Source organism: Pimephales promelas, chromosome 15, assembly GCF_988280905.1.
Source record: "Pimephales promelas chromosome 15, fPimPro1.hap1.1, whole genome shotgun sequence".
Taxonomy (NCBI): Eukaryota; Metazoa; Chordata; class Actinopteri; order Cypriniformes; family Leuciscidae; genus Pimephales; species Pimephales promelas.
Window position 1 is genome coordinate 18,467,537 of NC_142783.1, and position 27,529 is coordinate 18,495,065.

General features: G+C 37.6%; 2 protein-coding genes across 4 annotated transcripts in view; one reads left to right on the top strand and one right to left on the bottom strand.

Annotated features, from left to right (window-relative positions):
• Positions 1-16,986, bottom strand: part of dicer1 (dicer 1, ribonuclease III) — a 30,155-nt gene extending 13,169 nt beyond the window's left edge. The window contains exons 1-18 of the mRNA XM_039670917.2: positions 16,850-16,986; positions 12,718-12,766; positions 12,071-12,174; positions 11,710-11,898; positions 10,312-10,465; positions 10,072-10,199; positions 9,806-9,940; positions 8,437-8,597; positions 6,642-6,810; positions 5,593-6,065; positions 4,514-4,646; positions 4,177-4,419; positions 3,938-4,092; positions 3,728-3,860; positions 1,630-1,705; positions 1,411-1,550; positions 548-727; positions 190-403 (exon numbers count right to left, since the gene is read on the bottom strand). Coding sequence (XP_039526851.2) covers positions 190-403; positions 548-727; positions 1,411-1,550; positions 1,630-1,705; positions 3,728-3,860; positions 3,938-4,092; positions 4,177-4,419; positions 4,514-4,646; positions 5,593-6,065; positions 6,642-6,810; positions 8,437-8,597; positions 9,806-9,940; positions 10,072-10,199; positions 10,312-10,465; positions 11,710-11,823 — 2,608 coding nt within the window. The 5' untranslated portion in view covers positions 11,824-11,898; positions 12,071-12,174; positions 12,718-12,766; positions 16,850-16,986. The remainder of the gene's footprint in view (positions 1-189; positions 404-547; positions 728-1,410; positions 1,551-1,629; positions 1,706-3,727; positions 3,861-3,937; positions 4,093-4,176; positions 4,420-4,513; positions 4,647-5,592; positions 6,066-6,641; positions 6,811-8,436; positions 8,598-9,805; positions 9,941-10,071; positions 10,200-10,311; positions 10,466-11,709; positions 11,899-12,070; positions 12,175-12,717; positions 12,767-16,849) is intronic.
• Positions 16,987-18,297: 1,311 nt separating this feature from the next.
• kif11 (kinesin family member 11) lies at positions 18,298-27,105 on the top strand. 3 transcript variants are annotated; one of them, XM_039670888.2, is made up of 23 exons: positions 18,298-18,459; positions 18,703-18,834; positions 19,351-19,483; positions 19,562-19,659; positions 19,820-19,898; positions 20,262-20,447; positions 20,548-20,672; positions 20,785-20,875; positions 20,962-21,204; positions 21,299-21,394; positions 21,487-21,575; positions 22,951-23,038; positions 23,146-23,334; positions 23,755-23,962; positions 24,077-24,249; positions 24,489-24,614; positions 24,701-24,859; positions 25,061-25,200; positions 25,273-25,552; positions 25,638-25,860; positions 25,969-26,132; positions 26,288-26,398; positions 26,692-27,105. In XM_039670888.2, exons 2-23 carry the CDS (start codon positions 18,761-18,763, stop codon positions 26,800-26,802), a joined length of 3,186 nt encoding a protein of 1,061 aa, XP_039526822.2. In that variant the 5' UTR covers positions 18,298-18,459; positions 18,703-18,760; the 3' UTR covers positions 26,803-27,105. The 3 variants fall into 3 exon arrangements, with proteins under 3 accessions (XP_039526822.2, XP_039526830.2, XP_039526839.2); XM_039670896.2 differs by having other exon boundaries at positions 18,322-18,459; positions 18,721-18,834; XM_039670905.2 differs by having other exon boundaries at positions 18,322-18,459; positions 18,740-18,834.
• The last annotated feature ends 424 nt before the right edge of the window (positions 27,106-27,529 follow it).

Below are 27,529 nucleotides of genomic sequence, written 5' to 3' on the forward strand. Positions count from 1 at the left end.
ACAAATAGGTAGATGATAAAGAATTCCATGATTAGCCGGGTCTGTGCACTTTGGAGTGGAGAATGTTGCAATGATAATAATCAAAAAAATTATTTACAGTACTAGATAAGACTATATTATACATTGACAATTAGAGGAAGGACTAACTGTAATCTTAAAGACAAACAAGACGACATCTGCAGTACTCACCAATGTTGAGGGGTAGAACGCAGTAGGCAGAATCTGCCTCGACAGGCTTAAACTCTAGTGCTGGCTTTTCCAGACGGAGGATGTGGGAGAAGATGTACTGGTGGAGACGCGTGATCAGCTCCAGCTGCGCTGCGCTCAGAGCGAAGCCCGACTTCTGCAGCTCAATCGAGATGGTCACCTCACCAGAACGTGTGTACACAGGGAAGTGGGGGATCTGATGACACACAATTGGATATTAAATAAATAACACATTTGACCGTTTTCTAGATAATTATCAAAGTAAGTGTTAAACTTTTCACAAGTTCTTCTCCAAGGATTTCCAGATTCAGAAAGATAAAATACATTTAAGGGTGATTACCCGAGGTATTGGTTTGGCTGTTAGAATGCCAAAACATCGGGTAGTGTCCTCTGGCGGATACAGCTTCCTCCGCCGGAAGTTAAGCTCATCAGGAAGAGGGGTGGTGAGGACCATCCCTATGACGTAAAGGTAACAAGGCTGCTCTGGCACTGGGTAACACCCCCGCAGACACTCTGGTATCTACAAGACATTACACACCAAACATGGTTATAGTTTCTAGGTTATATAGTCTTGTCTACACATTGTTTTAAATTGTCAAAAGAAAATAATCCTTTTATTTTAGCAGGGTTGTATTAAATTGAACAAAAGATGACTGTAAAGAGAGTAAAATAACGTTAGAAAATTAATTTTCTTAATTTCGTTAATTTCTGTTACAATTTTCTTTTGAACTATTCATCAAAGAAAAAGTATCACAGTTTCTACAAAAATATTAAGCAGCACAAATGTTTTCAACATTAATAATATAATGAATGTTTATTGAGCACCAAATCAGCATTTAAGAATGATTTCTGAAGGATCATGTGACACTGAAGACTGAAGTAATGATGCTGAAAATTCTGCTTTGCAATCACAGGGAATATCAAAATAGAAAACAGTTATTTTAAACTACTAATACTTAAAAATATTACAGTATTTTTGATCAAATAAATGCCTTGGTGGGCATTAGACTTCTTTCAAAAACATTACATTAAAAAAAAAAAAAAATCATACCAACCCCAATCCTTTGAACAGTAGTTTATGTAAATGTATTGTATATCACTATTATGTTGGTACCAACAAAAGCATGAATCCTGACAGTCTTTTAATCTTCATTCTTTTTACATCACCTGACCCTTCATGCTGTCAAAAAGGCACACACTCACGGCTTTTGGGTAACACTGTCTCCGTTTGGTGGAGCCTGGTCTTCCTGGAACGCTTGTCTCTTCCTCATCATGCAAGTCAAGCTCCTCCTCATATTTTACAGTTTCCTTTCCCACCGGCATCAAATGATCATCCAGTTCACCTAGACACGAACATTGCGTATCAATCAGCGGCTCTCAGAATGCATCAAATATTGTATATTTACACTTTTTCATGCTCACCAATTTTGTGCAGTTTTTCACAACAGAGAAGAGCGACAGCTTTCTCTGCAAGTCTTGCACAATTCATTGTTGGCCCCTAATGGGAAGAAGAACATGTTTAGAAGTATTCTTTTTACTTTCAATCAGGAATTTATAGAAAAATTATATACCTTTCTGCACATTTTTCTATTTAAATTGGATAGTTCACCCAAAAATACATGGCTTTCTGTATGAATTTATTAGGGATGCACCGAATGTTTGGCAACTGAAATTATTCGGCAGAAAATGGCAAAAAAAAAGCACTTTTGGTGTTCAGCCCAATAAATAAAAAGACAGAATAAATTTTACAGAGCAATGGATGACGCGATCAAATAGTAACCAACGTAGCGTGAGAGGCGCATGCTTTATAAATGCAGCAAACATGCCCCCTTTGAGCAGATAGCAAAAGAGTTAAACTCATCTGATGCATCTGTGGCGAACGTTATACTCTTACTTGCAGCACTAAAGCGTCTTTTAGCCCTCTGGGGTCGACAAACGCACAAGCGAATGTTTCTGGATTTTTTCCCACATAGCAGCAAAATAGACTTAATCCGTAATTTATGGTAACACAGAAATATGAAAAAATAAACTGTTAAATGTCTAAAAAAAAATGAGGGTGTGCTTTCTGCCTCTCCGATTCCTCTCCGTCAACTTTTTTTTTCTGGAGCACGTCTCTTCACTTAAAGGGTTAGTTCACCCAAAAATGAAAATTAAGTCATTAATTACTCACCCCCATGCTGTCCCAACCCCGTAAGACCTTCGTTCGTCTTCGGAACACAAATGAAGATATTTTTGATTAAATTTGAGAGCTGTATAACTACCACATTGGCTGCCTAAGGGACTGCCTCTTGACAGCCCAAAAAGTCAATGAAGAAAATGTTTAAATATTCCAAGTGACTACCGTGGCTCAACTATATGTTTATCAAGCGACGCGAATACTTTTGTGCGAAAAAACAAACAAAAATAACGAGTTTATTCGACTATTTCTTTTCTTCCTTGTAGGCCAGAAACGAGACTTCCTTAGATTTCCACGACGCATGCGCGAGAATTGCGATCTGAAGTAGTGTAAGCTGGTGTAAGCAGATCGCAATTCTCGTGCATGCGTCGTGGAAATCTAAGGACATCTCGTTTCTGGCCTACAAGGAAGAAAAGAAATAGTCGAATAAACTCGTTATTTTTGTTTGTTTTTTCGCACAAAAAGTATTCGCGTCGCTTGATAAACATATAGTTGAGCCACGGTAGTCACTTGGGATATTTAAACATTTCTTCATTGACTTTTTGGGCCGTCAAGAGGCAGTCCCTTAGGAGCCAATGTGGTAGTTCTACAGCTCTCAAATTTGATCAAAAATATCTTCATTTGTGTTCCGAAGACGAACGAAGGTCTTACGGGGTTGGGACAGCATGGGGGTGAGTAATTAATGACTTAATTTTCATTTTTGGGTGAACTAACCCTTTAAACAAAACTCAGCGAATACTAGACACACAGGCAAAACTAATACATATATTTATAATCATTTAAATTTATACTTTTAAATGATCTAATTCAAAACAAAAACAAATATTTTCTGTTTATGTAATCTGTATGAAAAGAGAGATGTCAGTTGTTCTCATGGCAACTCATTATCTGCTAATCGCAATGGAGAGTGCACTCTTCAAACGCAAATGATCTGAGGCAATCCATGAAAATCTGTCAACAACACACAAATCATCTCAATAAAACTAAATGTAAACATCTGAGTGTTTTTTTAGCTTTGCAAATTCTGTGTGAATGGCTCCTACGTGATACATTTATGATACATCATCTCTCCTTTATCCAAAATTCTAAAACCACAGATGTTTGTTTTGGCCAAGTCCTTATCCTGCCCTGAAATCATCTTCTCCATTTCTGTACTTTCTTTATTGTCGAAATGGTAAACTCTCTCTGTTCTGACGGCAAATTTAGGCATGCAACATTTAGAATCGTGCTTTCCTGAATTGATTTTTGATTAATCAAACAGTCCTACTTTTAACTCCTAGCAAAGCTGACAAAATGTGAATTGTTTTAGAAAAATGTGATCAATATATTGTGGCCAGTACTCACAGTGACAGGAACTCTGAGTGGTGAGTTGATGGGTAGAAAGAGTGTGGATCGATATCCTCCAGTCTTCAACTCCACAGTTTTACACTTCGGAGCAAGATGAGTGAATGGATCACTGGGCAAACGAGCACAATATCTGCACAAAACACAAATACATTAAAGAATGAATGCAACAAAATACAGAAATCTTACGATTTAGGAAAGGGTACTGACCTGTTGATGTGCCCAATGGCTGTGTTAATCGTGACGCGGGGGCCTCCGTCCTCTGAGCGCAGGACGTAAGGTGGGAGAACGTTGTCATCATCGGTCACCTGCTCCAGTTCAAAATCATTGCATTCCGCTGATTTCGAGCACTTATTTCGGAGGATCTGAAAGATGTACAACTCTTAACATTACATGTTTTAATGCACAAAAACCCTTCAGTAGAAATAGTTCTCATTAAACCTGCCGACCTTTTCTATGGCCTTGTAGGTCTTGAGGTCTTCTTCAAACGTTTTTGTCCGTTCGTTGTCAGCTAACATGATGTAATTGGAGACGGGAGCACGGGCACGACCTTTGGATTGCACGTACGACCGGTACTCTGTCGGCAGGTCAAACCGAACCACCAAATTGCACTTTGGAATATCAACACCTTCTTCCACAATGCTGGTTGCAATGAGCAAGTTGGTTTCATGGGCTCTGAATTTTCTCAGGACCTGTACAGTAGTGTGAATCAACAATGACAATTATGATCAGCAAAAGCTAAGGATGCGACACAGGAGGCTTTTTTGGACTGCCGAATTCACTCACCTCCTCTTGTTTTCTGAACTCCACCTCCATTTGTTTGTTGCGAGGCTGGTTCTTGCCGATGCTGTGACCTGTGATGAAGTTGCTACTAATGTAAGCCAGCTCTGGGTCCTGCTTCCCTGCTTCCTTAATAAGTCTGATACAAATAATACAAAGTGCAAAAAGTTGCTTTAGATAATTCAATTTTTTTTTTTTAAATAAATTAATACTGTTCAACAAGGACACATTAAATAAATCGAATGACAGTGAAGACATTTATAATTAGGGTTGAGTATAGTTTGAATATTAGCGATTCCGATTCTGCTTATCGATTCCTAGTTTTGATTTCCAATATGGTAAAAAAAAGACCACCATTTAGATAAACATATGTATTCCTTTTGGCAAAAGATTATGTTTCTGCTTAATACCATGAACAACCTATAGAACTACCGTACTAACTATTTAACGACTACTGAAAAACATGTCAAACATTGTTCAGTTGTACATAAATAAATCACATTTGAAAATATATTAAAATAGAAAGCAGTTAATTTGAATTGTATTAAAAAATATATATATTATAGTTTTTACTTTTTTCAAATAAAAACTACCTTGGTGAGCATAAGACACTTCTATCAAAAACATTAGAAAATCTAACTGACTGAAATATTTCATTAATTTTATAATATTTGGTGATTTCATAAGTGTCAAATAACAAGAAAAATTATTAGACTAAAGATCTAACCCATAAAAGTGATCAACTCATCTAAAAATTGTGTATTTGTAAAATCAATAATATAAAAGTCTGAATCTAAATACAGACACTGCACACATTAGGAATTCATGATATATTAATCATAACGGTTATGGTAAATATTACACATTTTATCTGTAAATGTAAAAGAAAATTGTATATATTGTAGCCTTTTTATATAAGATTACCTTTGCCGTCATCTAGAGCTCAGTTGCTATTTAAAATAGTAATATACTACTTTCATACTATCGATTATAATGTTATAATACCTAAATTCACTTGCAGTTTTAGAGCACTTATAATTTGCATAGTATTTTCTGAGAAAGATAGTGGAGCACTGCAAACAAACCTGTTTAAAACAACCGCTGTATATCGCCTTTCCACAAAGATGATTCCACAGAGGATGTTGGTGAAAGGCGAAGGAAAATTTGCTTCGGGCTTCTCCTTTGCCTCCGCCTCTTCATCCTCGTCTTCATCCTCAGAATCGCTCCAAGAAACGTAATTGTCCTGATTGCGATTGTTGTACCACTCCACACTCTCAAACTGCTGCCGTTCAAAAGGTTTGTACTCGTGAAGAATCTCCAGAAGTCTGATGACTTTGGGAGTGACAAACTTCATGTCTAGGGAACCTGGAGAGAAATGCTCCTCACATAAGGCGTGGATTTTTCTCAGAATGGTGTCCGTGAACAACAGGAACTTGCGGTTCAGGTCTTCCTGTTCATGTTTGATATATTTCTGCAGCTCCCGGACCATGATTCCCGCAGCTTTATCTGCGCACCAAGGGCCCAGCACAGTCAACACGGCACGACAGTCATTCAGCACCTTGAAATAAAAAAAAAATAAAACGATCAAAACAAATCATACAACTACAGGCAGTTTCTGTCAGAGTCTTGTATGTAGAGGTCGACCGATTCATCATGTTGCATCTATTTCCATTAGTTTATATCCAGCTGGTCACTTTTACGTATATTGTATATCGCATAATGCAAGCTCATGAAAGCTATATTACATCCTTGTTAACAAATGGGACTTGGAAAGTGCTACCTATGAAATTTACAAATGATTTTATAGGTTATAGCTAAAAAAACAAAAACAAATTTGGCCTGTAATATTTTTAGTGTTTAAATTATTTTCTGTTCATTCTGTAGAAGTTCTCTAATTTAGCACATTTCAGTTCAGCACTGTTTTACTTGGAGTGTTATGTTTGTTTTTAATCCAGTATCCATAAAAAAAAAAATATCGGTTGAATAATCGGTTATCGGCATTCTATTGGTCGACCTCTACTTGTCTGTAACATCTTAATTTTGGTCTAGGGTTAGAGGAGGTAACATTGAGATTGTGACCATCATGTGCTTAATGATGGTGGCAAGAGACAAAATAAGATCCTAAGGGGAGCACCTGTTTGGAGATGAAGGTGGGGTCTCTATCTTCTCGATGAGTGAATAAGTTGCAGTCATTAAGAAAATGAAGGGCTTCATCCAGCTCGCTCAAAAGCCTCTTAGAGAGCCCACTCTGATCCTGGTACAGCCCACAGTCCAGCACCACCTCACGAGGCTGGGACGCATACCTGGATGCAAATTGACAGGTAAGAAACTTCAAGCAATATTTGTAATAGATGGCACTCAAAAGGGGTCATATATGATGCGTCATGTCATGGAGATGCTGTGTGTTAAGATGTGAAAGCAAAACCAATTTGTTTTACATTCCGAAAACAGAAATATGGAATAGGGGGTTAAGATTTAATTTTAAAGGGTCCGTGTATCTTTTGGTCATTTGATTTTCAGTTTGGAATGGAATGACGAGAAATGAAAACCAGTTTGTTTGTTGTTGTTTTTTAGTTAAAATAACCAAAAATTGGAGTTTGGCTCCACATGGTTTACAAATCGGTTTATGGGTTCGATATTTAATTTGCACATGTCAGAAACCACCACTCACTGTTAAATATGCACAATATTTGAAGCAGAAATATGTTGCTGGTGACGTAACAAGTGCTGCTACGACTTGCAAGTGGCCCCATTAATGTGAGCCACAGTAGGCCTACATATGACAGATTATTTTAGCTTGATGTATTTCCCATTGATAAATATAGTGCAAATAGTTCTGTCTCTTTGGATAAAAGGGAAGTGGAAATAAAAATTAACTGAACTGTACCATGTAAAATATGTCCGTAACATTAGATGTCCATAGATGACCTTCCCATAACAGTTACATTATAGTTGGGGGATAGCAGTTTGTACAGTATAAAAATCATTGTGTCAAAATCAAGTTCCCATAAAACATGAAAACCCAACAACCCAATGGGAATATATCCTTGTTGTTGTTGTGTAAAACATCTGTTCATAATCTGTGCTTACACAATTCCAATATTGTTGTCTGGAGTAACTGTGCAATGATCAATCCACATTTTTAAGCCTGCTAATTTTACATTAGGCTAATATTCAGAATGTCCTTCACATAAAAAAAAACAACAACGACGGCACAAATTCAGTGGGCCTACTGAAAAGATCGTACTGAAGGCGGAGCGGTTTGACCAATCAGATGAAAGGGGGCGTTTCAGCACCACCCACATGTGCAAATAAAATATCAAACCCATAAACCGATGTGTAAACCACAAACGAAAAATCGAGCCAAAATCCAATTTTTCATTTTTTAAAGTAAACAAAAAAACTAACAAACAAACTGGTTTTCATTTCTCGTTATTCCATTCTAAACAGGAAATCAACTGACCAAAAGATACAGACCATAAAGCTGTTCCTGAGCAGTACAACCCAAAACCTAGCTAGAGGACAACACATTTTACAGAGGACAGCTTCCTGAACCTGGGAAAAACTATTTACCACTGTGAAACGTTGGTTCTGATTGATTAGATTGATCATCAGCAAATTCAGATTCCAACTCAGGCTTGAACTGATATGGGAAAGCCAACAACATTATTAACTGTGTGTTTACAATTGCTTAAAGAAGCTGAAGCCTGTGATTTTGGTAAGAGGCATTACTTTAACAGACACTTGTAGAAATCACTGCATTTCAGAGGGATTGGGAATTGAGGAGCTGCAATAATGTAATAAAATTATGAGTTTTTCTTTTTTTTCTACATTAAAGAATGTTATCCTATTTCGTTACACCCAATAATCAAAATGATGAACCTTTAAAATGGCATCATCTGACGGAAATGTTTACAAGGAAACACTACCTATCAAGCACCACAAGATCGGTGGCAGTTTCTGCATTGCTCTGCAAAATCTTCTCCAGGTTCTGAATCTTCTCCTCCAGATCACAAGGATCACATTTGCCATTTAAAATGGAAGCAGTCAGACCCAAAATGCGAGGACAGCCTGGGGAACCCTCACAAATCTGCAAAGATGATTTTACACCATTTAGAAAAGCATTATAATGAGGGATGGATACCACCAACTTACAATATTATATCTGGATTATAGTTTATCCTGGATTATAGTTAGGCAAAAATATTCAGTTGACAACTGTGATTAATGATGAAAACATAATTGTGTAAACTAATTTATATCCCCAGCAAATGTTTTAATATCAGGAAAACATTATATTTCAATACATTATTATATTAGCACAACTCTAATTATAGCTAATGTATTCTACAGCAATACTCTGAAGTCAACTTAAAAGTTGATGTTTTGCATTTCATAAATTAAGTGATGGCTGATATCTCACATTAGTTCAAATTAAAAATGCATTCTGCCAATCTTTAAAGTCAAAAGGATAATTCTCTGAAAAATGAAATCGGTCATAATTTCCTCATCCATAAGTCATGCAAAACTTCCTTTCCTCTGCAGAGGACAAAGATATTTTGAAGAACACTGGTAACCAAACAATGTTTGAGACATCTACCAAATTGAGACACATCTCAAAATATCTTCTTTTGTGTTCCACAGAAGAAAATCATACAGGTTTGGAACAATGGTGAGGGCAAGTAAATGATGAAAGAATTTCACAATGAAATCAAAATGGACAATTATTGTTTTTTTTTTTTATTATTAAATTGCGAAGTTTATTATAAATGATTTATCCATGCACACCCTATGTTTTTAAATTAAAGTGTCCTCATAATCTTTAAATAAATGAACTTCCACTGCCTCTTGCAGCGACATCTCTTCTCTGATGACGTGTTTACTGGCATGAGTGACAACCAGTCACTCACATGAGATCATAGCAATAGCAAACCACAACGATTCAATTAATTCCAGATGGACAAAATCAAGTCCCGCCCTAAAATTCTTTCTCATTCTAGAAGCTTTTTCACTTGAATGTGTCACGATAGGAAAGAGAAGATGATCACAACTTCCATTTCATGTCGACTTCAACTCTGATGTTTTGTCATTTGGCCAACTGGCATTAAAATATCTTCTCAGGGTGCCTTTGTTCAACCTTCAGGACTAAATACATGCCAATTAATATACCAATGGATAGACATCTTTTTAGCATTACATGGAGTGACAGTTAGATGAGACTTCTATCATCCCTCTCTCTACACTGACAGATGTGATTTCATAGCCTCTGTTCAATGCCGTAACAGACTGCAATTTCACCTTCATTATTTCCTGATAAGGATGGTCCGTGATTGCAAGGTGGCATTCGTCAAAAACCAGCAGGTTGATTTTTGATAGTGGCAAGACTCCATTCTTTAACACATGCAGGAAGATGTGGCACGTCATCACCAGCACCTGAAAGATCAGACATTATGGAAAAGAGAGGGATGAGGAGGACAGGAAAATATCACAGATTGAACAATGACACCTCATCAAGATGTTCAACAGTTATATGAATGAATTCATCGAACATGTTTAAATCACACCTGATTCCCCGTAATCTTCCTGTTCCACATCTCCTCAGGCCATGATGTCATTTCCTCTGACATGTAGTCGGCTACCTGGAGATCCGAGTGGGTTCTTACAGTAGATGCTTGCTGAACCACAGATGATGCTTTAATTCGGGGAAAGCGAACAACACCGAATGTAGATTAATAGGCAAGGAAAGTTTTGATCATGCTTTAATGGGGTACATTTGTGACATGGCAGACTAGACAGTTACTCACCCGCATTCACAAGGAAAACTGTTCTCTTTTCATCCTCTCCGCGGATTTGGTGGGAGAGTTCTTTGATTAGGAGCACTGCGATAAAGGTCTTCCCTGAGCCAGTATTTAAGCAGACTATAGTATTGTGTTCAAGAGCTGCTTCAAGAAGTTCAACCTGAAAATGCAATTGGGTGAAATTATTCAGCAAAATGCAATGTACCATGTACAATAACATTAAACTTTTTTAATTCAGCGAGGATGCATTAATTGATCAAAAGTGACTAATGTTATTTATAAAATATACAATTTATAACATTGTTTCATAAGAAATGCTACTCTTTTGAACTTTTTATTCATTAAAGAATCTTGAAAATACTCTATCACAAACAATATTTTTGCAATCCTTCAAAGAAATGTGTGCAAACTGGCAAAGAAGAGCCAGTCGGTCTTTTGACTTGCTGCATCTGACCTATTATTGTATAGAATTACTAGTACATGAAGATATGAGGCATTATGATTTAAACATGAACCAAGTTACTGTACTAAATATTTACTGTAATACAAGAACAGTGCCTTTTCAGTACAATGTAGCAATGTATATGTACATAGCAAACAGTACTCTATTTGTTATAGGCATGCTTTTGAAATTACAAAACACTTCTTTGGTAAACACCAGTGTAAACTGTACAGTAAGTGTAAACATGCAGGAGGGTGATGGGCAACATTTGTCTTTGTTAAAACCAAACCATCTCCAGGCTAAAGAAGGTGACCCACGTCTCGCTGTTAGCTCTTCTGGCACTGGTTCCAAAGATGACTGTGTATTTCCGCTTTCTTCGCTCATGTGTGTGTTGTTGCACTCAAGCTAGATTAAGTGATTGATGAGTAACATACGCACGGCACACTGTAATGACGTAAGACGTCAGGGGCACTGAGGCATTATGGGCAGTTGATACATTAATAAAAAATGTTTTAGTTTGTACTAAAAAAAGTTTATTCAAGAAGTTAAAAGAATTTTGCCTTTTCTAGCAGCTATATTATTAATCGTACATCGGCTTTACTCTTTACGTCTTTCAATCTAAGAAACGTCATAACACACAGGTAAGAACTCTGTAGTTGTTTTGCAAATTAGTAGCTGCAGCTTACTCCAGTGCAATTGAGGAACGCCCATGATTTTGTTAGATAAAATACAGTCAAACAAGAAGGAAGGTTATAGTGTGCGTTATTTTTTTTTTCTTTAACCTCCTTCAGCTCATTTCATGTTTGGGGGGGGGGTCGGCTTATGCAAATTATGAAATATTCGATATCCCAACTTTGCATATCGTCTAGACAACTATTAGAATAGTATCGTCTAAACAATATATCGCCCACATCTTCAATAGAGTAAATCTCCCAACCCAAGAACCATTTCAAAAGGCTTGCCTGATATTTTCTTGGTGTGTATATGTTGTCATGGATCGCTTCCTGTTGCCACGGGAGGCCGAAGAAGGGCCCCATGGGTGAGGAGGCAGGGGTCACCAGCTGTAGGCCAGCCATGCTTATAGACTGTTAAGCAGGGGACCTCCAGTCATCCAGTGTTTATCTCATTGCATCGTGGACTTCTAATGCTCACTGCAAGAGACAGACCATGTTACATCAGATCAGTAGGTCACCAACAATAGTGCTGAATTCAACTATGCCACAGTGCTGTTACGTTCTGTGGTATTTTGAGCGACATGTTATTCAGTGCTGGTTAGGGTGGATTCTTCTGGGTTACTGATTACAGATGAGTGTGTTTACTCACAGCATGTACGTTCCCCACTCTGCTGTGTGACCAGGCCGCACTTATTCTGGGCATCATTATCAGAGCTCTTAAAATCAGCTCATTCTCGTTCCCCTCAAGTTACCCTGCTTGGAAAAACAGACACACACTTCGAACCTGCACAACTCTAAAGCAAAAACAAATGTGTTTTACATATTGAGCAAACACGACCTGACATTATAAAGTATTTTTCAATTTCTTTACTTATGGAATCAAGCAAGCACATTACTACAATGTAGTGATGTGAAACAAACCAATATGATAATGCTAAAATTTTACACACTATTTAAGCAAAACAATTTTACACACAATATGAAGTCTAAATTAAATCAATAATATTTAAAAGCATGACATTTATTGCCTTATTTATTGACAAAGCTATTGTAAAGCAAGTCAAATTTGTAGTTTTTCATATGTCTCATTAGAACTACAGAAACGGGACCCGATCTGGCAATCTAACATAGCGTGGTTATAGCAGATATAGGACCGAAAAGCGAATCCAGAATTGCCTTTTACCCTGTTTAGACTTATTGAACCACTGGAAACATTATTTTAAGGTAAAAATCTTACTTAGTGTTGCTTTAAAAACATGATGTGACTATTTCAGCAGATAGGAATGATCACAGTACCTTAATGCTGCAGATGGGGGAGGGGCCCTGAGATAATATTCTTTCAATACTGTGAAAAAGAAGAGAGAAAACATAGCTTGTGATAATGGACATATCTCTGGCAAGGAGAGGACAGCTGAATTTGGATGACAACTGGCTTGTCAACACATTTTTGCCACTAAGGATCGAGCGCACACTTTCCTCCTGACAACCGCTGTTCGACACAGCTGCAACAAATCACCACAAGTCATTTCAGCTCAAGTAACACAAGGCTTCATTTTCAGTGAGTGAACACATTTGCTCTTGGTTAAAAATCTGCTCTAAGACTTCATGTTCGGGTTCATGAATCTCTAATGCAACCACATAGGTTATTTACCTTCAGATTTTGAAAACGCTGACACACATCTGTTTCGGTGAACGAAACATTCGATGTTAAACGCTTGGCCGCAAAACAGCTGGTCAGGTCACGGCTGCCCGATTCGACTATGCACAAGCAGATTTCCAGTGTTGAAAATCAAGGCTTGGGACAACTTGTTACTGGTACTTTATCTTAAATAGTCAGATCAAGACCATCATAGTTACTACAGTAATTATAGTATCATAAAACCATTTTTTTTTTAAATAGATGAGATTTCCTTTAAACAGGATTTGAGAAATCTCTGTCTTTTTGCATAACAACTAATAAAATAAGATAAAATAATATGAAATATAAAACAGTTACCAAAAAAATTACATTATTGCTTGTGGATGAATAGTCAACAGAATGCATGAATAGGCAACGTTGCAACAAGGGGAAAAAGTGTATACAATTAAAGTATTAAATATTCAACAGCTTTATATTACATTTTTTGCACATAATAAAAACAATTTATGATGCAGACAACCAATTCAACCATTTTTAGGCCAAGGACCCATTGGTGGATGACAAAGAGGTGATGAATGGGAACTAGGGATAGGCATTTTTTTTTTAAATACTGCATTCGAATATTCGGCTCATAAAAAACTAATATTCGTCTATTCATAAAAAAAAAACGAATTTTCGTTTATTTAAATGACGTTTAATGAAAAATAAGCTATTTTTTTTTTTAATGTATAAATTTTAAGTTAATTTTTTATATATGTTAAAGTTCCCTTTTAGTTGACATTAACATTAAACAGCAGGCCTATGTGTATGTATGTATATATATTTAAACAAAAGCTTTAAAGGGATAGTTCACTTTGAAATTATTTTTTGATGTTTTAGCTTACCTCAAGGGCATCCAAGATGTAGCCTAGGTGTCTTTGTTTCCACAGTATTTCCAATTTTGACATTTTTCGGTCTAACCGTTCGTGTCTATCAGTCATATAATGCAGGTATAGGGGGTCCATGTCAAAGAGCATGCACAGAGAAGTCAAAATTAAACATGATTTAATGACTCGTAATTGTAAGTACACATTGATGGCCTAAGACACGAAACGAGCGGTTTGTGTAAGAAAACAGTATTTATATCGTTTTGACTGAAAAATGTCAAAATTAAAATACTGCGGAAACAAAGACACCTACATCTTGGATGCCCTTGAGGTAAGCTGAAACATATAAAAAAAAATATTTCAAAGTGAACTATCCCTTTAATAAAAGCATGCTCTCAAGCAGCACAAAGGGGGAAAAACGCCTAATAAAGCAGATTTTACAACACCCAAATACAAGGGTTAATTTTTGTAAAGCTAGTATTCTTATATCTATAATCAAGAGAGAAGATAATTGACCATTTGATTAGGTTTATTTTCAACAAAACAGATGAAGTGAAGTGCTCTTATTTTAACTGAGCAGACCTACATCCACTTGAACAAACCAGCATGGATGTCTAGACTTCCTGTTAACCTCTAGCACCAAAGGCAAAACGGCTGGCTGCATACCGCAGACCCAGTCGAGTTTCAGAACAAAGAACATGACCTACATTACCATGTGAATGACTCTCTGGATATAGTGGCAGCTAGGATTCTGTGAGGACAGATTGTTTACAAGTAAGCTTCAATCCAAGATTAAACAGCTAAAACCTCTCAAAAAAGTGCCCACTACAGCAGAAACACGTGGCCAAGAAAATAGAACTTGCGCTGTGGAAAAAAAACAGTAGAGAAACCAGCTGTCCTTAAATTGGTTTAAACATGGACTGAAAAAAAAAATCAATCCATTGAATAATACATTTAGGAGAACAATGAGTTCCATTACGACTCTAATCATTTACATCCCCAATAAGATATTCATATACAAACAAGACAAAAACTGGCTTCAAAGTAATTCCACATGCAGGAGTTCCAACGTAAACGTGCCCAACACCTGATTTCAGGCCTCCCAACTCACACTTGTCACATGAAAGGGCCCCTCAGGCCAACCCATCCAGCGGGTCACCTGATCTGACCCTGAAAATAAAGGGCAAGTTTCCATAACCCCGTCTCATGCACTCATAAATTTTCATCAATAATTCATTCTGCTTACATTACTGTCACTTTATTTTGAAGAATGCAACTAGTTGATTCAGCGGCTGCATTTGGCATTTGCAGCGCACGTGACATTTTCTAAAGAGATGCAGCAGCAAATCTATAAACTTAGTCAAGTACACAACTTTACAGTGTTATTCTTCTGTGCTGTCTGTATTTCTAGAGCTCATTGTAACCCTGAGCTTCAGACTAAAATCAGTTATTAAAAATGGTTTCCAGATATAACAATTCATGAAATAAGCACATATATCAACTTGCATCACACTTACTTTTGAATTTGAAGCCTTTAATATGGACCCGATGGATCTGTCCAGATGCTTTATAATAATTCATTACATTTACATAATGCTTTTTCTCAGCACTCAACTCGATTTACATCTCCTCAACCACCACCAGAATAGTATGCTTTAGTAAGTTGCTTATTATATTAATAAGATGCCAAATTTATGGCATATCTTGTTAGTCCAATAAAAAAATGACAACATAAGCTTTTGTGAATGACATAGCATTATTAAAGCAATACCTGGCTTCACATCACAATCAATCAATTAAAATAATTATTATTTTACCTCCAAAGCATTAATATCAAAACACCAAATGTCAACAGACTGCATAACAAAATGAGTGTTCATTATTTGGATTATATTCATAAACTATGGTTAAAATCAAAGTACAATAGTGGGTACCACCTGATACCATAACTGTACCATAGTACTGCCATTCAAGTTTTTTTTTTTTTTTTTTGGTTTTTGTTTTAAGATATATAGCATACATCATGGTAATAATTCTACCACAGCACTTTTTTTGTAAGAGACATCATAAACAAATCAGATGCTTGTGGTATTACCAAAGTGCATGTCTGAATGGCATGGTATTATCAAGGTACCACAAACAACCTGACAGATCCTATTAATTTTTTATTGTATTTTTTTAAATAAATAATCTCAATGCAACGCCAAATTTACTTTATTCTAAAATGAAAAGAAAAGACAAGACACTTTAAATCATCCTTGATGGCACACAAGCAGCTTCGCCCACATTTCTAACACAAACAGAAGCCAAGCAGATGAAATCCAAAGCCCTCCAGCAACATATTTACCGCACTATACACTATAATCACAAATGCATCTAAACAACTAAATATGATTATTTATGCATATCAGTTAGGCCTCATTGCGACCTTGGCCTTGAAGCCAGCACACCCCAACCCCAACCCCCCACACACACACACAAATCGTGAATCTGTCAGTTTGCCAGCTACAAACGTGACTCTTGTACTATGCTCATAATTGATTACATGTGAAGAACATCACCGAATATGTCCTAATAATAAATACGTCTGCCATGTGAATCAGACAGCTAACAGACGCGTGTAGCTAAAAAAGCACCGTCATGCAAGAAAAAAAACACAACATGCATTGATTTGCTGCACTTCACTTAAAACGTCTTATAATAAACCATGTGTTGCATTTAAACAGGCAGGGGCTGAAACCATAAACAGTTTTTAACTAATTGTGAGACAGGTCTGATTTTAATGGTGGTACGTTAGTGGTTAGCACGCGAGCTCGTGTTAGCTTCGGTTGTTTTTATTTATTATTTCAGGATCACGAGAGGAAAAACATAACAGTTAAGTTATCGGACCGCGATGTGTTTGTAGATTGAGGTGCGTGCTCACCGATAGTGAATTGTTTTATTGGTCGTGTTGTGTTCAAGAATGTCTTGTTAAACGTTGCGGCGCCCCTCTCTCCCCATTCCCTCCTGCTGCTGCTGTTGTCAAGGCTTCTGCACGCGAGTGAAGGCTGCCACTACGAGAAAAAGCGGGAAGTGTGAGCACAGCCACTATGAACACAACTATTCCAAAGCCATGAGGATTTTTTAAAATAAAAGTCTCCACCTTTCTCTGACAGAAACTGGTAGGCCTGCCCAGCCTGACTGGTATCTTACTACCATCTGCTGATGATTTTAGGAACTACTGGGCCAATAGTCTTTAAACGAAACGCCTGAATTTTGACCGCGTTTAAACACGCACTGTTTGTCCGCGTTAACGCGGCAAATTTTTACGTGTTACTTTTTTACTCATAGACTTTTGATATAGATTGTACAAAACAGACTTACATTTAGATGTCTACATATGGTAGGCTATTGCTTTACTGAATACTATGCTAGAGTAAAGTAATGTTACAATGTAGCATATATTAAGTGCTAATTATCCATATTATACAATTATTATACTTTATCTATGTGGGTTATTATTTGTTTTTGTTTTAAGTTATAATTTCCAAAACTATTATAGGCTAACCTATACAGCACATATTTATAACTAAATACACACACACTCACACACGTACCTGCATAAGTTTATTCACGTTCACATAATAATGTTTTGCTATTTGGTGTTTAGTTGGTTGTATAGTTTGTGCTGTTGTCTGTATTGTTTCCAGGAACATCTGTTTGCATATGTGTACCACTACGACATCCTTCATGAATAAACATGACTTCTGATGTTTGTATACGTATACCGTTCAGAGACATACCTACCATTGCATCTCATATGCAAAATTAGTGCAAATATACGTTTGTGACGTATATTTGAATCTGATATTCTGATATTATATCTTGATCACAGTGAGAGGTGCTGTACTGGGGCTCATTGAACGAAAAGGCTATGAAAACTAGAAATATTTGTATTACTTACAATTTGTTTGAATGTATATGATGCCCCCTGGCAAGGCTAATATGAAGTTGTAATACTGTTGTTTACATTTGAGCCATAAAAAAACGGTGCTGTACTGATCACGGTTTCTGTTTTATTGTAACGTTTGAGAGAGCCGAACAAGTGGGAATGGTTTTTAGATCATAAAAAAAATACCGTAAAACACTGACAAAAGAGGAAAGACACCATAGTTCCTATTTTCTGCACTGTATCAACTAACAGTGTATAAACTGTATAAGTGAAAATTATTATTACTTTAGTGTTTAGCTGATTAGTCTTATTTGTACAGATACTTCTCATCATCCAGCACTATTCGAAAATGCGACACTTTCCCGAGATGCATCGCTACAGCTCGCTTCCTTTAGACCAATCAGAAGAATGGTCAGAAAATCCTTTTCTCTGATTGGCTCAAAGCTGCAGATGCGCAATTTTCAAAGTCAGCTAACTTGCAGAGCTTGAGACTCGTAGTCAGAGCGGACAGCAAAGTGTTTTCAGATATCCTTCGCTATTGAAAGCATTTAAACGGCTTTATCATTTTACGTGTTCTGCTTTTGGAATATATCCGTTAAACGGTATGTGAATTTTCTAATTTTGTTCTCATTAGCTTGTTGTTTGTGTGTAATTTTTTTCGCTTAGGCGTAATTTAGGCTAACGTTAGACCATGCTAACATAATCATGGATCTGATGTTTGTGTTGTGTGTGTAGGCTATATATTTGTGTATTCATGTGTTTAAGTGGCGCATATATATATATATATATAGTTATGTGACCTTTTAATGTAACTTATTTTTGCTAATTGACTCTTTGGTTTAAAGGTTAACTTGCATTTAAAGGGCATTTTCTGACTTGCAGCCCAGAAGACGCCCCGTTAACATGGCATCATCACAGATACCAGCAGCCAAAAAAGATGAGAAAGGAAGAAATATTCAAGTGGTTGTACGATGCAGGTGAATGTTTATGTTAAATAAAGGCTATTTATTCAAGCATGCCACACTCACGTGTTTTCTTCTGGCAGTGATTGTGTATATTGGTTTTTATGGCTACTCCTGGTACAAAACTCCCCCCCCCCCCCCTAAACCCATTTGATTTGTTTTTTTTATTATTTAAATACTATGCTAATTGTGATAACCGTTTGGTGATCCGTGATATTTATTTGTATTTCTCTTCTCTGAGACAATTCTCTTCAAATGTAGAGCTGTCACTTTTTAAATCAATTAATTTACTCATTACAGTGTTTGTTGGCCAAAATTATGTTTTGTTCATTTGTGTTATGTTTCATAATTGCTGAAATTTGCTGAGAAGCATAATATTTATTTTTAACTGTGATTTTTAACTATCTTTTCTTTATTTTTTTTCTTTATTTTTTTTATACATTTTAATATCTAAATAAAATATGTGTGTTTATGAGATGAAAATTAATGTCTCAGTCAATATCATTGTCATGTCTGATGTGCAATTCACAGGCCCTTCAACACAGTGGAGCGTAAATCTGCCTCTCATACTGTTGTTGAATGTGACCAGAACAAAAAAGAGTTGACGGTCCGTACTGGGGGTGCCACGGACAAATCCTCAAGAAAAACATACACTTTTGACATGGTTCGTTTCGAGTCTTCGAGTCTTACTAATGTCCAAATCTTTTCCTGTGCAGTAATGCTCATTAAATCTCTGCTTTAGGTTTTTGGTCCTTCTGCCAAACAAATTGACGTTTATAGAAGTGTGGTTTGCCCCATATTAGATGAAGTTATTATGGGCTACAATTGTACTATATTTGCGTGAGTATCTCTCTTTAAATATAATCTCATTCAGCTTTACCTGTTATGTTTCTAAATTTGTCTGAAGTGTTTGGTTTTTTTTATCAAATGTTTTTAGCTGGCATGGTATTAATAACACACTATTTTGTATTTATATTGTTTAATTTCTGTTTGCTAAAAGATATGGACAAACTGGAACAGGGAAAACCTTCACAATGGAGGGTGACAGATCGCCCAATGAGGAGTTTACTTGGGAAGAGGTAACATTTGAGTTACATTTTGGCAGATGGCTGTTTGGAATAATACGTTCATTTAGTGTTCGATTTCTTTCCTAAAGGCCACTAATGTTAATAAAGGTTTCTTGCAACTATTTAAATTTACTTTATTGGAACCATTTCTAGTCCTGTTCTGACACTTTATTTTTGCTACTGTACCTTTATGACTTAGAAGTAGATGATCTTTACACATTAACTAAATAATAATGCTTTCTCATTGAGATTTTGCTGTTGGGCCAGCGTATCATGACCAATACTTATTTCCTTGAGTATCTGCTCAGGTTAGGTTTTTTTTGTTTGTTTGTTTGTTTTTTCCCTCTTCCTTTACTTTCACCTTTTTTCTCACAGGACCCTCTGGCTGGAATTATTCCCAGAACTCTTCATCAGATCTTTGAGAAACTGTCCAATAACGGCACAGAATTCTCAGTGAAGGTATCTCTGCTGGAAATCTATAATGAAGAACTGTTTGACTTGCTCAGCCCTGCCCCTGATGTTACAGAGAGACTACAACTGTTTGATGATCCCAGAAATAAAGTATGCTTCTAATGTATTACATCTCCCTATAATTTCCATATACTGTATATAAAACATATGAAAATATTCACTAAAATCTGACATTCTGTGTTTCTGTCAGAGGGGTGTGACCATTAAAGGTCTGGAGGAGGTCACTGTGCACAATAAGAATGAGGTGTATCAGATCCTGGAGAGAGGAGCGGCCAAGAGGAAGACGGCCTCCACACTCATGAATGCTTACTCAAGGTAATACCTAGATTCTTGCATCTCAATTTAAGAGACAAGACAAGAAAAATTGTACGCCAGCGCTAAGTTGTTCATTGTATATAATGCCCCTCTTCGACTTTTATTCCACCAGTCGATCGCACTCCGTGTTCTCCGTGACTATTCACATGAAAGAGATCACACTGGACGGAGAGGAGCTGGTTAAGATCGGAAAACTGAACTTAGTGAGTCTACTTCTCTGGTTCAATAGTGGGAGTTCACCAGTGTTAAAGTATTTTTAATCTGACAATTCGTCTGTCACACTGTTCAGGTGGATCTTGCGGGCAGTGAGAACATCGGGCGCTCTGGTGCTGTTGATAAACGTGCCCGTGAAGCCGGCAACATAAACCAGTCTCTGCTGACTCTGGGTCGTGTAATCAAGGCTCTAGTGGAGAGAGGGCCTCATGTGCCTTACAGGGAGTCAAAACTCACCCGCATACTGCAGGACTCGCTGGGTGGGCGCACCAAAACCTCCATTATCGCCACTGTGTCTCCTGCCTCCATCAATCTGGAGGTATGTCGTGTGATTGTTGGCTTTGTACTGTTTCTTTGTTTTTTTTCTGCATTATCGGAAATGTTGACTTATATGTTGATTTTTGTTATTTTAGGAAACTCTGAGCACTCTGGACTATGCTAACAGGGCCAAGAGTATCATGAATAAGCCAGAGGTCAACCAGAAACTCACCAAGAGAACTCTGATAAAGGCAAGTTTCTTTACTAATGCAAATTTGAAGACTTGGCAATTTTTTCATGCGCATCAGCATTGACAAATTTGTTTCTAAAATAAATGTTGCAGGAATACACAGAGGAGATTGAGCGACTGAAAAGAGATCTGGCTGCCACCCGTGACAAACATGGAGTATATCTCTCTCTTGATAACTATGAGTAAGTTCTGTGTACTTGCTACTACCTTTCTAAAGTTTGCAGTCAGTTAGATTAAGGCCCCGTCCACACTACTGCGTTTTCGTTTAAAAACGGAGAATTAAAACGAATACGATCTCCGTCCACACCAGCGTTTTATCTGCGTATTAGAAACGATCTCCGTCCACATTAAAACGACTGAAAACGCAGATTACGTGACCATTCACCAACACTGGGCATGCGCGTGCCGGTGTAAACAGTGAATGACGAATCAGGGAAGGATGCGTCATGACTGATAACACCCAATCATAGAGCCAAGCGTCAGCCTCTGCGTCAGCGTTTCTAAAGTTCTCCGTTTTGTATGGTTTTGTCTCGTCCACACTAAAACGCACTCCGGAGATTCAAAACGCAGCTGCAGCGTTTCTAAACTTCTCCGTTTTAGGTCTTCGTTTTTCCCGTTTTAGTGTGGACGGGAGGTGCAAACGTAGCAAAAGGTCTCCGTTTTTAAACGAAAACGCAGTAGTGTGGACGGGGCCTAAGAAATTAAGTTTATACAGAGCTAGGATGTATTAAATTGTCAAAGTGATTACAAAATTGTTTATAAAAATTTTCATCAAAGAATCCTGAAACGTTATCACTGCTCAGACTGATCTCATAAAATGGCGTATGTATGACACGCCAATTCGTATTTCCATTTTTGGCATGCTATCAATGCGCATAATCGCTTTTCAGCGCGTTTATAAACGTTGTTGACTTAACGTTACATTACTGTATATAAATATATGACCTACCCCATCCCTATGATAGCCTATAGGATTCATGAGTCTTCCCCTACCATCCTAGGGGAAAAAAAATCGTTCCCAGATGTAGATCTACATTTTGCTTCGTTTCGCTCGGACATTTAACGACATGTACATACACACGGAATCACTCGGACATTTAATGGCGTAGAGACATACACGTGGATAGCTCAAAATGCATTTAGATAACACACCAATTGACTTGAACTACTTTTACAAAATGTTTGCTGCACAGCTGTTGTCAATAAGAGATGATTCTTGAGGACAAAGTCTAGATATCAGAATGATTTATATTAGTTGTACTGTATTTATCAAGTAAATGCAGCCTTGGTAAATATTCGACTTCTTTTAGAAGAATGAATACTTACCAGCCCCAAACTTTTTAATGGGTAGTTTTTTTTGATCATTGGCCCTTGGGTAATGCGGCTTATACTAAGTACTACACTTTGGCTAGTGACTTGCATACGTATATACTATGCATGTATATGTTGTATAACTATGTTTCAGGAATTAAGACTTATTTTGGAATCAAGACTTATTGGTTGAAGGAGATAATTAAGAAGCAGACTATATTTAATCCTTTACTTGCCCTTTTGCAGGAATATAAACAGTAAGCTGTTGTCTCAGGAAGAGCAAATTACAGAGTACAATGATCGGATCGCTGCTATGGAGGAGGAGCTCAAGAAGGTGAGCGTCTTTCAAATCCAGTCTACTTCTGCTTTTCTATATACCAGACCTACCCAACTTCCACTTTTGAGTGTGAGTGATGTATCTGACGAATTTTGTCTTGGCAGATTGTAGACTTGTTTACAGACAGTAAGCAAAAACTGGACCAGTGCGCTGAGGACCTGCAGGAAAAGAGCCAGAAACTGGAAGAGACTCAAAAGGACCTAACAGAGACCAGGCACCGCCTCACTCAGGAGGAGTTCATTGCTTTACAGCTCCAGAGTAATGAGAGTCAACTATACAGCACTGCTGACCAGGTCTGTGATGGTAGTAAAATCTTTATTTGTCCCTTTACAGGGCAATTTAAGTAGCTTCAACCTCACAAAACAGCAAAACATCACAGACATTACACACACAAATAAACAAACAAAAAAAAAACACACACACAAAACCCCGGGCATTTATAAATCTTCGTCTAGCTACTATTAAAATTAAAAAATTCATTCACGGTGCCTTTTCTTTGTTTCAAATAAGTATTACACTCATCACTGCGTTTGAAACTAAAGACCTAGAGGCTTTAGTGGTCCTCCACTTGGGCACTCTATATCGCTTTCCTGAGGGAAGCAACTCAAATTCTAGAAATGGTGATGGTGTGTGTGTGTCATTTGATGATGCACTGATAATAAATGCATACATGCACACTCCTAACTAAGTGTCTCTCTCTCTCTCTCATCCAGCTGTTGAGCACTGCTGAGGCCAGCACGCATGACGTTAGCGGTCTCCATGCTAAGCTGCAGAGGAAGAAGGAGGTGGAGCATCATAACGGGGAGGTCCAGGAGAGCTTCGCCCAACGCATGGAGAACTGTTACAACAGCATGCAGACCTCGCTGCAGGAGCAGAGCCACAAACATGCTGCGATGATTGATTTTTACCGCTCTTCTGTGGGTAAGATACATCACATGGATGCACTCTTCATTTAATAACCCTGTTTTTGGGTGTTTCAAATCTCTCTTCCAGGAAACTGATCTAATGAATGCCTGTTTAAATGTCTCTGTGTAGGTGAGCTGCTGAATACAAACTGCAAAGTGTTTAAGGAGACATTAGGTGCTGTCTCTGAGTCTTACGGCAGTATTAAAGAAACTGTTGGAGAAGTTGTAGAGCAGTGCAAGGAACGAGTGTTGCGTCAGGAGAAGCTCTCTCAGGAGGCTCAGAACAGCATGCTGGAAATATTGGTAAGAACTCTATCAATCCAAATGTATAGGATTCTACTTTTCCAGGCCTACGCTGTAAGTCACTTTTAAAGTTGTTGCCTTCATATCTAGGTTTTCCAAGACTTTTGGGATTATGATCAAAAATTAAACATGTTAATTGTGCACGCCAATTTATCCCTTTGCCATCATCACAATTTTACTCTATTAAATCTATCTAATGCAGATCCTCTGAATGCACTTTTTTTTTTTTTTTTTTTCAGGATGAACACAAACAGCATCTAGAGAAGGTTCTGCTCGCCCAAGCGGTGCCAGGAATCAGGTCTGTCATTGCCACGACTGACAGTCTGAAGCAAACCTTTCACAGATACCACACTCTAAATGAGCAGGTATGTGTGAGAATGATGATTTGACCTGTTGTTATGCCAGTTTATTTGAGATTTGTAATAAGTCATGGTAAAAATGTCTCCTACAGATGCGGGGTCTGAAAGCAGAGATGATGTCAGTTTTTGACTCTTACACCGAATCGTTTGCCAGTATGCGAGAGTGCGCTATGCAGGGCTTCAGCACTCTGCGTGCCGAACATGACAAGCTCAAGCAACAGATTAGCCAAGCTGAAAACAGCCATCAGGCGGTAGGTCTATAACCCCTGGACAGTTTCTTGAAGAGGAGGATTGACTTTAATCCAAGCAATCACATTTCTTTTAAATTGATTGGCTCAGATGGTCACAAGTTGTGTGGGTATGAATGGAACCAATTAAAAGATGTTCTTCTGTAAAGTTATGTGACAGAATTGGTTCTTAAACTGCTTAAATTGTTTTGTTTTATTTTACAGCATGTGGCCGAGCTGGTTCAGTGTTTGCAGAACCAATTGAATCTATTGGCGATGAACACTCAGACTGACTTTAAGGGTGTTTCACAGGCAGCATCTGCACCGATTGTTTCACTAGAAACACTAGAGAGCTCCATACAGAGGTGAGAGTATATTCACAACATATAACTTCAAGTTTCCTGTAACAAAACCCTAATAAATCGTTTTTATTATAGTAAATGTACTGCAACTGAGGAGCAACATGTGTCTGCCCGTGCTCGACTGGGGTCTTCTGTGGACGGAGTGATGACAGAGATGAATGGAGTGACGGAAGAGGGAGAGAGAACGCTGGAGGAGTGTGTCGGATACTGCGGACTGCTACAGACGTCGCTTGACTCGCTGGCTGAGTCAGGACTCGCGTGGTGTCACGAAGCCTCAAACGCAACCGAGAATAAAGCCCAAGAACAGCTTACACTCATTAGGGAGACAGACACGGCTCTGCAAGACTTACGAAAGGTTAGTTTGTCTTTAGCACTTGCCCTTTTGTATACTTCCATGATGCATTTCTAGTGTTTGAGACTCTCTTATACTGTGCATGCAGTCTGTCGAGGAAAAGGGGAAGAAAGCCGTTCAGGACTGTGAAGCCCGTTTGACTCCCATGCAGCTGGAAGTGGAAGTACTTCTGAGTCGTGTGGAATTGCAGACCGGTAAAGATGATGCTACCATGCAGGAGCACAAAGAGACCCTCTCCTCCATCAGCACTCTGGCTCTGGACACTGTACACAACTTCATCAGCTCAGAGCTACGGCAAGATTTACCAACAGGTATGAGAGAAGCTGTGATCTAGCATTTTGGGTTATAGCCACTGCTCAAGTGCAAGTAGTCGGTCCATGTGTACGGGTCCGTAATGTGACGTGTGTGTATCTTTACAGGAACGACCCCTCAGCGTAGGGAATACACATACCCACGTGTGCTGAACAAGCCGAGGAGTCGAGAGGAGCTGGCAGAGGAGTTCAGAGCTCAGCAGGAAGAGCTTCAGTGTTTGCTGAGCCAGTGTGAAACTGTCATAGAGGGAGAAGAGAAACCTCTTGACCAGGTAGTCCATCCATGTTCTTTATATTACAGGAGGAGTTTGAATCAGTGGAAATGCTATCAGTGTTTGCTATTTGAAATCTATTAAGATTTATTTTAAGGTGCTGTAGATACTTTTTTTTTTTTTTTTTGGACTGGTGTAACCAATTTTGTTTTTAGGATTCTCTGGAGGATGAAGTCAGTGTTTCTAGTGATGGAAACATCACTGAACAGTCCTGCTCTGATGAGAACCTGACATGTTTTGAGAATGGAAGGGTTCCCTTCTTCAAGGTGAGACATTTTGCAGCTATTTAATGTTGTGGTTAAGGTGTGGTTAAGTGTTATGTATGAAGTACTGCTCACACAAGTTAACTTCAAACCAAGCTTTCTGTTGATCAATGCATTGAATTTGTGAAAAACTTTAAATCTGTGTGGTAAATTGCCTGAAGTTCTATTGAAATGAGTAGATTTTGCCGTGAAAATTTTTCAAACAATGTTAAAATGTGACCATACCTTGACTGTTGGCAAATACTCATTGGTTGTAGATGTAGATTGACAATATTTTGTTCTTTTTGTCTAACTAGAAGAAAAACAAGAAGGAAAACAGCAATAAGTCCTTGAACCGTTCAAAAGTGGAGAATGAGTCTATGAATACGCCACCACGTTCGAAACTACCACTCAGGTGTCAGAATTAAATTTTTGCAGTTTTTACTCTCCTTAGATGTCTTAAAGTACATCATTTTAAACTTCTGTGTAAGTCTTTTTAAACATGTTTTGTCTGTGTACTTGCTTTTTCATGTCTGTTTCCTCAGTCACAGTTTAATATTAAAAGTTATACCTTCTGGGTGATTTCTTACTGTTAATTTTCCTGTTAGTTTCACTAGAGTTTAGAGCTTACTTTTTTGTGGTTTGTTTTTGTTGAATATTTGTATGTTTAATTAAAAGCTAAAATAATGCTCACTCCATATTTGAACCAATAAAACATATTTTAAAATATGGTTCTATTTTGAAATGTCTGTATAAAGTTCATTCTTTCTATTAAAATTGTTTGAATGTAATATTGGTTGGCTTTGGTGATTTGGTTTTCCACAAAGCAATTTAAGGTTCTTATTACAATAATGAAAATGTTTGCAGGAGGTTTGAATTCATGTAATTAATAAAGAAATTTAATTGTAAGAATTGCTCAAACCTTAGTTAATGAAACTTTCCATATTGAGAACGATGCACAAATCTTTCAAATAATTGAAAATAGGGTGCTAAGGGGATAGATGGATAGATAGATAGATTTGTATTAATGGTTACAATTTTGTGCATGGTTCTAATTATCTCAATTCAAGTGGACAAATGAGCGTTTCATATTTGGTTTATTTCCTTATACCTGATAAAATAGTCTAGTTCGGTAATAACATTGATCATCTTTTA